At 42.3% G+C, this 11919-nt stretch overlaps 1 protein-coding gene across 1 annotated transcript; it reads right to left on the minus strand.

Moving 5' to 3' along the window:
* Positions 1 to 2442: 2442 nt before the first annotated feature.
* On the minus strand, positions 2443 to 11388 carry LOC116490489 (inducible T-cell costimulator-like). Its single transcript, XM_032189681.1, has 5 exons — positions 11331 to 11388; positions 5417 to 5455; positions 4119 to 4457; positions 3152 to 3264; positions 2443 to 2532 (listed from the first exon to the last, which is right to left on the minus strand). Exons 1-5 carry the CDS (start codon positions 11386 to 11388, stop codon positions 2443 to 2445), a joined length of 639 nt encoding a protein of 212 aa, XP_032045572.1.
* Positions 11389 to 11919: the final 531 nt, after the last annotated feature.

Genomic DNA, 11919 nt, shown 5'->3' on the forward strand with positions numbered 1-11919 from the left:
CCCTTTGCTTAATGTCACAGCTTACAATTTGCACCTTCTTCCTGAAGTATCTCTATATATTTAGTTTTTTGTTGAGGAAATGCCCATTCCTGACTTACCAGCTATGTCCCCTTCATGTCTGATATCCCTGTTTTACCCTGTCAAGTTGAAACCAACCTTCCATTTACCAGACAAGCAGGCTGTGCATCTTTCAACATAGTGTCCTCTGACCAGTCTGTGTTTTGTCAGTGAATTACAGAAAGACTCCATCAATGCACTGCTCTGCTTCCAGCAGCCGAATGGTATCTGGCAACACATCCAGGTTGGATTCCCAGTTGGTCATTTATGGTCAGAGTTTTGGTGGATTTCACAAGTAGCATGAAGGATCATAGAACCATAGCATGGCTTGGGTTGGAAGGGACCTTAAAGACCATACAACTCCAACCCGCTGCCATAGGCAGGGATGCCAGCCACTAGATCAGGATGGCCAATGCCCCATCCAACCTGGCCTTGAACACCTCTGGGGATGGGGCATCCACAGCTTCTCTGAGCAACCTGTTCCAGTGCCTCACCACCCTTACAGTGAAAAATTTCTTCCTAATGTCTAGTCTAAATCTGTCCTCTTTTAGCTTAAGACCATTCCCCCTTGTCCTATCATTATCTACCTGAATAGAGTCCCTCTCCATCCTTTTTATAAGACCCCTTTAAGTACTGAAAGGCTGCACTGAAGTCTCCCCGGAGCCTTCTATTCCCCATGCTGAACATCCCCAGCTCTCTCAGCCTGTCTTCATAGGAGAGGTGCTCTAGCCCTGTGATCATCTTTTTAGCCCTCCTCTGGACTCGCTTGAACAGGTTCACATCTTTCTTGTGCTGGGGGCTCCAAACCTGGATGCAGTACTCCAGGTGGAGCTTCATGAGGGCAGAGGAGAGGGGGACAATCCCCTCCCTCAACCTGCTGGTCACACCTCTTTTGATGCAGCCCAGGACAAAGTTGACCTACTGGGCTATATTGAAGACTGAGCAATTTTCAGAAGGTCAAGTAACCCCTAAACCCACTGCGGAAGTGGTAAAGGCTTCATGTCAAACCACAAGAGGAAAATAATTGCAAACCAGAGTCCACGAATACCCTGGCCTTATGACATGTGAATAGGAGACGTCATGCCTCCTAGTTTAGGGACTTATCCCGTAGGTTTGGACTAATTTAAAGAACGATTGCAGTCTCAAAAGTAATATATTACTATTTTGGAAGAAGAATTCAGAATTTAATTAAATAAGAGGAGGCCTATGGTGTGAATGGCAAAGATGTACTGCTAGCACAAAGGCATTGGAGCGTATCTGAGGTTCTGTGTCACAATAAAGTCTCTGCTGTGCTCTCTCAGGCAGGAGAGCATGTGTGCATACCACACTCGCCTAATGTGGTGCTAAGAAGTTTGACAGCGGATCTGAAGATGACTTCATAGCATCAGGCTAGACTAGCCCTAATAAAAGGGCTTGTGCAATACATTGACAGCACTTCATGGCAGTGCCACAAGGATTGGCATTGGAGGTAGTCTTTTTTTTTTTTTTTTTGTACCCAGTGGAAAGTTACCATAAAGGAAACCGTAGAAAGTAGAAGTTGCCTCTGTAGCACCACTGCAAGAATCTACTCTCAAGCAAACCCTACATTTTCTTCAACTAAAAGCTGACATCTTTAACACACTGTTAGCATTTCATGTACAAGTCAGTGGATCAGGCAGTGTGCCAGTTAACACACAAGGCTAGAGCAAAACAGAGCTTAGAGCAGTGGTAGAGTGGGTGTCTCATGACTGAGCACAGGACCATCCTGAGAGCTCAGGCAGGCAGAAGGTGAGGAAATGTTGATTTCCCATAGTCCAGGGTTTTCCCATTGTCCAGGTTCAAGTAGCTGGAAACTTCCACTGCCAGAATGTCTATGCCACAAGCAACTTAAACCTGCAATAGAAATGGAGAATTAATTACGTGCAACCCACATGTGTTTGAATCAGTCCAACCTCTCCTTCTGTTCTGTATCCAAACTGCTTCTGGCTACAGTGCAAGGATTTAAGTAGTTAGGAAATTCCTTACTCCCTATAGATTATTTGTCCCTACCCAGTAACCCTGAGTGAATCTGGTAAATCACTTGTGCCTCCTTAGGTAGCACACACTATCTGAAGAATCTGAATGGAACAGTTTTACATGCCTTCCTTATACATACAATCATCACTTGGCACCGATGCAAAGCAAAACAGTTGCATTTCTAGGAACCAGCCCACCATTCTGATTCAAAAGCTTTTGTTCTGTTTCCCCTTCCTGCTACATGGCAGCACAAGCTGCTGTGCGGATCCCTTCTTCCCACCCACCCACCTAGACTCAATGGGAGGCACAGCAAGCAGCCCTGTCCCTCCCAGAGAAGGCCTTGCAACAGTTACAGGCAAAGGTTCAAGTACTACTAGTCTTAATACAACCTCAGATTCTTGTTTTTTTTGCTGCATTCACTGCTGCCATGGGCATGTATTCACTGTTGTACTCGTGGGAGTTGGATTCACACTGCTGATTCTGCAAACAGAGAGGAAATGCCATGACTTTAATTTGTGGTCACTACCCTCCGCCACTCCTACCTTTGTTCTTTAAACAGGGCAGTTAATCTGACTGTTTTAAGTGTGAATATTAAAGTCAGAATAGACAGGCACTCAGGTAGAAAAGTTGGAATAGAACAAACTGAAAATGAAAAATGCACTGTCCAAAAAAAAAAAAAATAAATAACTTATGTCCACAGTCTCCTTTCTTCCCTGATCCAACTGGTTCTTTCTTTAAGTGGTTTTGCTCCAGAACAGAGCTGGAATTGCTCCACTGATGATTTGTTTTCCCCTCTTGAAGAAAACAATCAGGTGAATTGCTTACCAAAGTAATTTTGCTGACCTGTGCAGCATTTCTCTTCTTTCCTTTAATTCCCAGCCCTTAAATCAATAGACAATTCTGTCTTAGAAAAATTAAATCTGAGCTGCTGTCATCAGTGAGTGAATTTCAGGGGTAAATTAACAGCTCACTCTCTTTGTCAAAAAACGTATCACGTGCTGAGTATATGCCTGTCCCACCCTCTAAATCTCATTAAATCAAGTTCCCCATCCATGACCCTTGGAAGGAGGGTTGTGCGGAATCCCGTAGACTTGCTTACCTTGTTCCTTAAGCGACAGGCTGCTACACAGCAGACACAGGAAATCATGGCAAACACGATCAGGCCAATAGTTACCCATGTCATGAGTCCCAGTGAAATGCAGTCTTCCTTATCTGGAGATAGGGAGGCAAAAATGGCATTGCTGAGAATCAGCACTTTTTTTCCCCCCCACAAACAACTTTTCAAATTATTTCCCATCTCCTCTTCATATTAGATGAAACAGCCAAAGTGTGCTCTGGAGAAGGATTTCCAGGAGTTGAAGAGTTGCCTTGGGAAAGTGTATTCAGCAGGAAACAAAACACTGCAGTTGTCCAGAAGGAGAAGTGAAAGCCTCACTGTTGGCACACAAGGCTTAAAGTGTAGATTGAAAAGAAACCAAGCCCAGACTGAGAGCATGATGATAGTTCAGATTTGAAGCAAGATTTAAGCTTACATTCGGTGAGAACCACAGGTGATTTAAAGGGCAGCCTGGTCTAAAGAAGGGAGGATTTTGGCAGTCATGTTTGGATAGGAAGGCAAGTGGAGGGGGACACAAGATCAACCTTGTCCAGATCTCGGAGAAAATACGGTAGGGCATGAAATAGCTAGCAATAGCTGTGAGCATCTGGCTGTCAGGAAAGTGGAAGTGGAGAGCAGTGGAAAACACGACTGACAAAACAGGATGGCACAGCCTGATTCTGCAATCACCGTGTGTTAAGTTCAGAGAGGGATAATAGATAATTTGCCCAACCACATAATTTTATCTTTGTTTATTCCTGGCATTGAGAAATGGGAAAGGACAGAAAGGGAAGGAGAACAGACAGTACAGTATTGTTATTGATCTGTATGGAGAACCCTTCCTGAGTACTTTTATGCTTTCTTGGAGCTCTCCGTGTGAACTTCAGTCACACTTCTCGCTGCAGTGTAGCTACACCCAGTGTCTGTTTATCAGCAAACCGAAGTGATGGGAGAAGGGAAGTAAACTTACCCTGGATGTACAAATAGGTTTCTTTCAGGCGGCAATCTATGTAAGGAGGGGGTAAGAACATCTCCAGGCAGTAGGTGTAAGTGTCGATGTGCTTTCTTTCCAGATTTGTGAGTATGAAAGTGGTGCTGGTATTTGAATGCTCTGCCTGACAGTAGGTGACGTTACTCTTGGGGATAGCTTTCTCCTTGCTCACATGGAGAGCACAGATCTCCTTCTTTTCGTGCCCTTTGAAGAGGGTCATGCTGAACTCACTCACATTTTTGGGGTTGTGAAATATGAACTTAAAGTTTCCACTATTAAATTCCACCATCACCTGGGAGTCAGAGACATGCAGCTGATCTGAAAATATGAAAACAATAAGTGCAGTCACTCAAACAGCAACGAAGAGTATCCCTAAAATGTTAAGAAACTCATTCAAACAAAGCAAGTGAACCGTGTCATAGAAACTTAAAACATGTAGGTACTCAGAACAGTCTGGCTTTGCCACTCAGCCCTGGACTGTGAGATACCAGTGCATCGTTCTGCTCATGTCACACATTACTGAGAAAATACATGAGATAACACCTTGCCTGCTATCTGCTATGAGGCTGGACAGGTCTCTGTTAGCATTGAATCAGTGACTTGCTTCATAATATTTAAAGGCCTCCTTCGACCAAACACTGAGACGTATAATCCCTGCCTCAGTCTTGTTGTCCTATTCATAAATAAAACAAGGTGGGATGAAAATGGTGACAATTATCTCTGGTTTAGGGTTTGTAATCTGAACCTCATTGCTGTATCTGAAAACGCAGAACAGGATTTGAACTCTAAACTCCTACATAAATGCCTTAACCATAAGACCTATCTTTCCTTTTGAGATAGTGGTTTGGGGCATGCCATACAATTTAAACTTAATTACTTAGATGACTATATGACCTTTATCACAAATATGAGGACATGAGTAGAGCACAAATGTCACTGCGTGCATGCATTCACATGCAACCCAAAAATCATATTTGACCTTCCTGAAAGCATTGACAGAAAACATTGACAGATGTTATACAACTCTCTCATTCTGCAAAATGTTTCTATTTTTATTTTCTTGGAGAAGAAGAAGAAAGCAAACTGACTGAGGACCTCCTGCTACCTCACAGTTTGACTTTTGTAAAATCAGCAACCAATAGCATGGGGAATGCCCTGAGAAAAAAATGTGTTAAAGTGTGCTGTAAAAAAATGACAACCCTCTTCTTCAAAGACAGTATTTTCTGATCTAGTATGGCACTTGAAAACATATACCAAATTATGTAAGTATGTCTTACCTATATTTTTGCACGGTCTTGATGAGCAGGTATCAGCTCCTGAAAAATAAATTGTTTCCTTTTTAAAATTCAAGCAGAGAAATGCAGGAAGAGGGGCTGAGCCATGCGATGTTAAGATGCTGAAGTTATTTTCTAATGTCAGTACTTGTGTCATAAGCCTATCTGATCTTGTCTCAGTGCTACACTATAAAATCTCATGGTATGATAAAATCACAAAGTATAAAAATAATGTAGGAAGAAAATTAATTGGGCAAGAATTAATATTGATAACATACATAGCACTTAGAAATTCATAAAACACCTCTGCAGAAGGAATAGGCATGCTTAAAGCGTAGAAACTGGGATGAAAGTAGAATTTCCCCAAAGATAGTGTGGAAATCTATCCCAAATTAAAAAGTATACTCTTGTTTTCTCGTGAATCCAGAGTTGGCAATAAGTTAGCATTATACTCTGTTTCCAGACTGTAGTGCCCATTTTGTTCTACGTTTGTTCTGTTTCCCAACACCGCATCAAAATATCTTCTTCTGGCACATCCAGGATGAATAACTGGAAGGTTCTCCAAGATATGCAGCAAGAAAATATTCATCAATGCACGCAGTTTTCTGTTCTAAATTTTTCTCTTCATGATTATCAAGCTGCATTCAGTCTGTTGTGCTTAGGCAGCCTCTGTTACAGGAGCCTGGCACACTTTTATTAATTATTTAGGACTTCCTTAAGGTGCTACCTCCCTCACCACCCACTATGGCAATACTGAGAATGGAATTTTCTGTCTGAGTTGGTGGCATGCACTGCTTTGAAATGGTTTGTGTGTCCTCAGTAGCAGGCATAGCTCAGCCTGATAGTGTTTCATTTCGACTTTTCCTTTTTTGCATTGCTCAAAAATCAGAGGTTTATCTCCTACACAGACAGGTAGAAAAAAAACCTATATCAGCCTTTCCTCTCTTCAGGTAGTCTGAGCAAATACTTCAGAGGCTGCTTAGATTGAAATACACTCTACATCAAGATTTTTTGATGTTAAGAAAACAGGGGACAAATACTTGAAGACTTCCATACATAATCATATTCTTGTTATTGCTACGTGGCAGTCTAGATCCATGCAGAGTAGGTTCCCAACTGTGCTGGGTGCTGTACTGATTGCACAGTGTAAATAATCCTTTTCCCAAGGCACCTGCAATCCACAACATCCAGCCTGCACATGCCCAGGAACAGGAGATTATTCTCAGTCATGTAGTGTTGAATGCTTTCAACTCTCTTCCTGGACTGAGGCAACCTTTTGGTGTCCACGCGTTTTTCTGCTTTGAATTCTTGCTCCCCAGTTATCACCACTGGCAAGGGCATTGCAATGAGTTAGTACTTGATTAAAATATTCTTAGTGTCACACATAAGCTAATGGACTTGTGGAAAATGCTTTGTGATGTGCAACTGGAAAGCAATTGCAAACTGTTACTCTTTTTTGATTGATTCACCCTCTTCCCAGTTATCACGTTCTTCCTGGCCTACTGTGCACAGTCAGTGACTTATGTCACACAGCGACAGTTCAAATATCTGCACTACTTTCAAGACTATTACTTAAGTGTGTGATAACAGACAAGGTATCTTGTACCACTGGTGTGAAGATAAGACAGACAAAACACAACTTGTCAACCCTCATTGAATTAAAGCTCTCGATACAGAGAGTGCAAGCCCTCGGAAGGGCACACGGCCTGAGAAGCTGAAAGCAAAGGTCAAATAAGGAAACGCGTCTTGATGACTTGCGTGCTGAGTGGTGAAGGAAAGCAGCTGCTGGGAGAACAACATTTGAAATAAAGGCCTTTTAAAATGCTCTAGTTTCAGTGGCCTGCGGGCTGATAACATATACCTTTAAAATTAGGCCCAACAGCAGATAAATTATTTAGGGAAGGAAAGAAAACAGCGAGTGTATCGAGCTAGCAGAAGCTAGGGAGAGCAGTGTATGTGTGAGCTGGCCGGGTCCCACCTGTAGCTGAGCGAGGCCTCCACCTTTGCCACCAGACATCAGGGAGGAGAGGCAGATGCTGGCTCGGGGTCTGGGCAGCTGCAGGGCCAAGTGGTCCCAGAGGCCCCCGGCAGCCCGGAGGGGAGTGGGGCTGCGCTACTCTGCGTAAAGGAACAGCTGGGAATGTCATGCCTCCGAGCGCCTCCGAGAACAGTTCAGTTCTGCTGTTGGCTAATGAAATTGCCCTTTCATACTGGGTGGTTTAAAATCTTTGTCAGAGATCATGGTTTTAATATTTGTTTTTAATGGAAAAGGGCAGAGCGAGGTGATTAAGCGTGAAGTTCACGTGACCCTGTGGCAAGCTGAAAAATTGTTTTGCATCCTCTGAGGCCCAGAAGCTGTAACTGCCTATTTTCATGAAAGACTCAGTAATGTATTTCTGTGAAGGAACATTTCAGTAGCAGTAATACAATTAGTATTCTTCTGAAACAAGTGACCACACAGAAGAGTGTGCTTAGCATAGTATAAAGGGAGCATATTTTAAAATGAGATTAACAGTGCCTGAGATTAAAACACAGAATTGTCTACATGGGTAACCACAATGAGTGAGATTTCCAGCTCACTAGCTATTCTGCATCAAGTCCTGATGTGAATGTTCTGTCGCTGCATACTAAGAGGTAGTTTATTCCCCCTCCCTACGGCTGATTGCTCTTCTCAAGTTCCCATTTGTATTGGTTCATTCCTAGGGTAATCCTATGGACCCTGTAGGACTCTGAGGTTAATGGCCAGACACGTGTCATTTGCCAAGCTCCTTTGAGAATAAATGTACATTCAGGGGAGTGGAATACAGGAAATGGAGGTTAAAACATGCAATAATATTGAGAGATTTACTCACAAAACCTCCCTAATCCTACCACAAAAAATACATGAATAAAAGAATACATCCTGTTAGAGCTGAAAACGAGCAGAAGAATATCGCTGGTTCAGCAGTAAAAATGCTTGCATTTGGCTGTAAGGTTCCTTTTGGTATTTTTTTATAAAAGAACTAATGCAACTGTAATATTTATAACAAGAGGAAACAAATCTTTCAGTGGTTTCCTACATGTCACACTGATGTTGTGTAGAGCTGTTCCTAGCTCACCTCTTGTCAAGGAGATGTGAATCCAAGAGAAGAACTTGGGTATGAGAGCAGCATCTTGTTATGTCAAACTATGAAGTGTGAGTGTGCATCCTATGTTTGTGTGTACTCACAGTCCTGTACATTCCTGTAAGAGATTACCTGGATAACAAATACGTCTTCCTCAGCTCTTTTGATAGACATTTTTACTTTCATCTTTACTGCAATGGGAAAGTACTTTGTCAGAGGCTTGCAAATTTCTGCAGTTGTGGTGCTTGAATATGGAGGCCAGTAGAAGGCAGGTTATTTTCATTCTAATGGGACTGCAACTTTGAGCTTTCTCATTGCTTTTCAGCAGACCCAATGCTATTTGCAAACATCACAATCCGTCACAAATTTGGGTCTTAACAGAAGTTTAAAAAACACATTTGCTTAATTTTCAAACTTGCATTTTTACATAGGAGAACAGAACAGGGATAGCATAGGATAGGATAGGATAGGATAGGATAGGACAGGACAGGACAGGACAGGACATTCTTGCATGGTTTTCCAGCATTTTGTTTTATCTTCCCCAGCTCCCAGAAACTAATCAGCTGATTAAAAGAACAAGCATAATGCTTGGGTGTGTTTGCCACTGAAAATGAGCAAATAAAGTGTAGAACCTTCTTTTCAAACAAGCATTTTTGTTTTATTATTACTAAATGTCTGATGAAACCGCACACCATTTTTAAGTTGCTGTAGCTTTTAATCTTTCAAGGCACTCTGAAAGATGGCACTGTCAATTCAGTGTCATTAGTCTTATGCCTAAAACTAGCATGTTGCTGTCCTTCAGGAATCAAGGGTTAAGAGGAAGGCAGTCCTTCTGGGCAAAGCAAGTAATGGCCAGAAGTACTCTAGAAGACTATCTGAATTATTTCTCTGTTATAAGATATGTTGTAGAATGTGGGAGCTTTTATAAAATATACCACTAACGCTGCACTAATTGCTGGTAATGTTTCAGACACCCTTCTGAGAAGTGACCATGGCTTCATCCGGTGTTGACAACAGGAGATATGTGGGCAAACTGCGATAATACTTTGCAAATGTTGGCATGCAAAAACTCATGTACAGCATTTCATAGCCAAGGGCCTCAAGTGCTATGGAGTCCTACAGCTCTGTACTTCAAAATCTCATTGCCTGTGCTTGTCTACCCAAGAAGCTCTTACAGACAATTTCTTGGTCACGACTGGTTTACCAAATTGCACAATACACACACACACGTATATCACCTTCCATGAGGTATTTACACTGAAACAATATCCACAGATCAGAGGTAGAGCTTGCTAATAACTATGCTAAAATGGACAAAAAAAAAAAAAAAAAAAAAAAAAAAAAAAAAAGCCATGCTTTTAAGTTACTCTGTTTTTACTCCCCAAAATTTGCCACAGTGCTGGAGTGCTAGCTCACTCTCTAATGAGGGTGTCATACCAATGTGTCTTACATAAAGCTGCTGTTATACAGCCCTTTTCTTTTTAGCAATAATGATAATAATTAGTACTTGTTATATTGAAAGCACTGTAAGAAAAAAAAAAAAAAAGTGAGATACCATTTCTCCCTGGAAGCAATGTCTTTCTTCTGCCATCTCCTCTGCCCAGACCCTGCCCAAGACCTATTCTCTGTGTTGGAAGGGAGGGAGAAAGAAGGGGAAACTGCCAGTATTAGATGGAACAATTATTTGCACCCTTAAAATTCCAGCCTGTTTCTTCCAAGGGAATGACCTTTTAGATGGCTCCAGCCACATGTAAAAGTGTGCTGGTGAAGTATACCTGCTAAATTGACTAGCTGAGAAATATGTAACAAAATTGAGAGGATGTTTTTGTTAGATTTAAGATGATTTTTCAAGGAGAAAAAGAACAGCTTGTGTCCCTTTATTGATACTGTCCACTACCCTCCTTCCCTGTGATTTCACCCATTTTTCAATGTCTGAAAGCTCGGTATGCTGTTGCTGTATTAGTTAACCTTCAGAGGGGTATCTGCATTGCCTAAAGAGCTGGAAGCTAGCTTTTATTTAAATGAAAGCTTAAATTCTGTATGAAACTGAACCTATCCTGAACCTATGTATCACTGGAATTTCAGAAGCAAACATATTCAATAACCCGTTGCATGACCTTCAAACAACATGTTTAAATAATGAATGCTTCAGTTAGTAACTCTGTGCACTAAATCTCAGGTCTCAGATAAATGTGAGCTCTGGTATTTTACTTTACATAGCTATTACAAAACACTGAGCCACGCAAAATGCTATGTCCATGTTTATGGCTGGACTGAGAGCAACTCTGTCACCGCTAACACAGTGTTAGGAGAGCTATACCTCCTTTTAAGTCTGTACCCGTTTCAAGCCTGCACCAAAATGATCTCATCCACCCTTCCATGCCATACACATTTTTCACAGTACAAAAATTCCCTGCTCAAACATGACCAGGATTAATATCAATAACTTAGTGTCTCTTTATTAAGCCATTCACCGTCATGCTGCTCTAAGACATTGTGCCCAGCAAGGGAAGCTGGCTGGAGCACTACAGTCTGAACAGCTAGAGGATAACACTGAGCAGATGAGCTAAAGAATACAGACAATGAAAACTTGTGCATTTTGTCTCAGACCAAATGCCCTTTCTGGCAGGAATTCTCTTCCCACCAGCTCTAGTGATGTTAAAGTCAAGAGTGGCCTTTTTGCAACTGCTTCCCTCAATTATCTCTATTCCTCCAACCCCCCGCTATCAGACCTCGTTTACTGCCTCCCTTCTCTGGGTGGGCTATATTCCGTAGGGACATCTACTGTGAGGAGAATAAGAAGTGCTACTCACCACACAGGGCTCCAAACTGAAAGCAGAGGAGACAGAGCGTTACAGCGACCGACTTCATGCTTGCCTGACACTCAGGCACCAGCCTTCTGTCTGCTGTGAAGATGGGGAAGAATTCTTGGGTAGAAAAGGAAGTGGTTTGTGGGCAATGGGGGAAATTATATGATAGTCAGAAGGACTTTTTAATTTAACACCTGACTACGTTATAGCTATGTCAGCATTAGCTGTCGCCCACACCTGTGGAGTTTGCTGCTTTTTTTTTTTTTTCCCCCGCCTCATGGCTTGCTGTCACAGACAGGAAGATGAAAGATTTTCGTACATTACCTTTAATAATCACTTCCGTAAAGACTGCTTCTGGTGAAATCTGTCACGACAGAAGCTACCATCACCTACAGCACGCTTCCTGCAGATAGCAGCTGTTGGTGACCCCTTCCTTAAATTAACCTACTCCATGTGCACGTTGGCCACTGGCAACCAGGCCTCCCCCCCACCTTCAGCTGGGCTTGTGTAGCTGGTGGTGTTGCCCTGTACGGAAGCTGATGGCCAGGAGGGGAGGAGGCTCATCTTTGTCCTGGTCCTCAAATTCAGTGGA

Source organism: Aythya fuligula, chromosome 6 (genome assembly GCF_009819795.1).
Source record: "Aythya fuligula isolate bAytFul2 chromosome 6, bAytFul2.pri, whole genome shotgun sequence".
NCBI lineage: Eukaryota > Metazoa > Chordata > Aves > Anseriformes > Anatidae > Aythya > Aythya fuligula.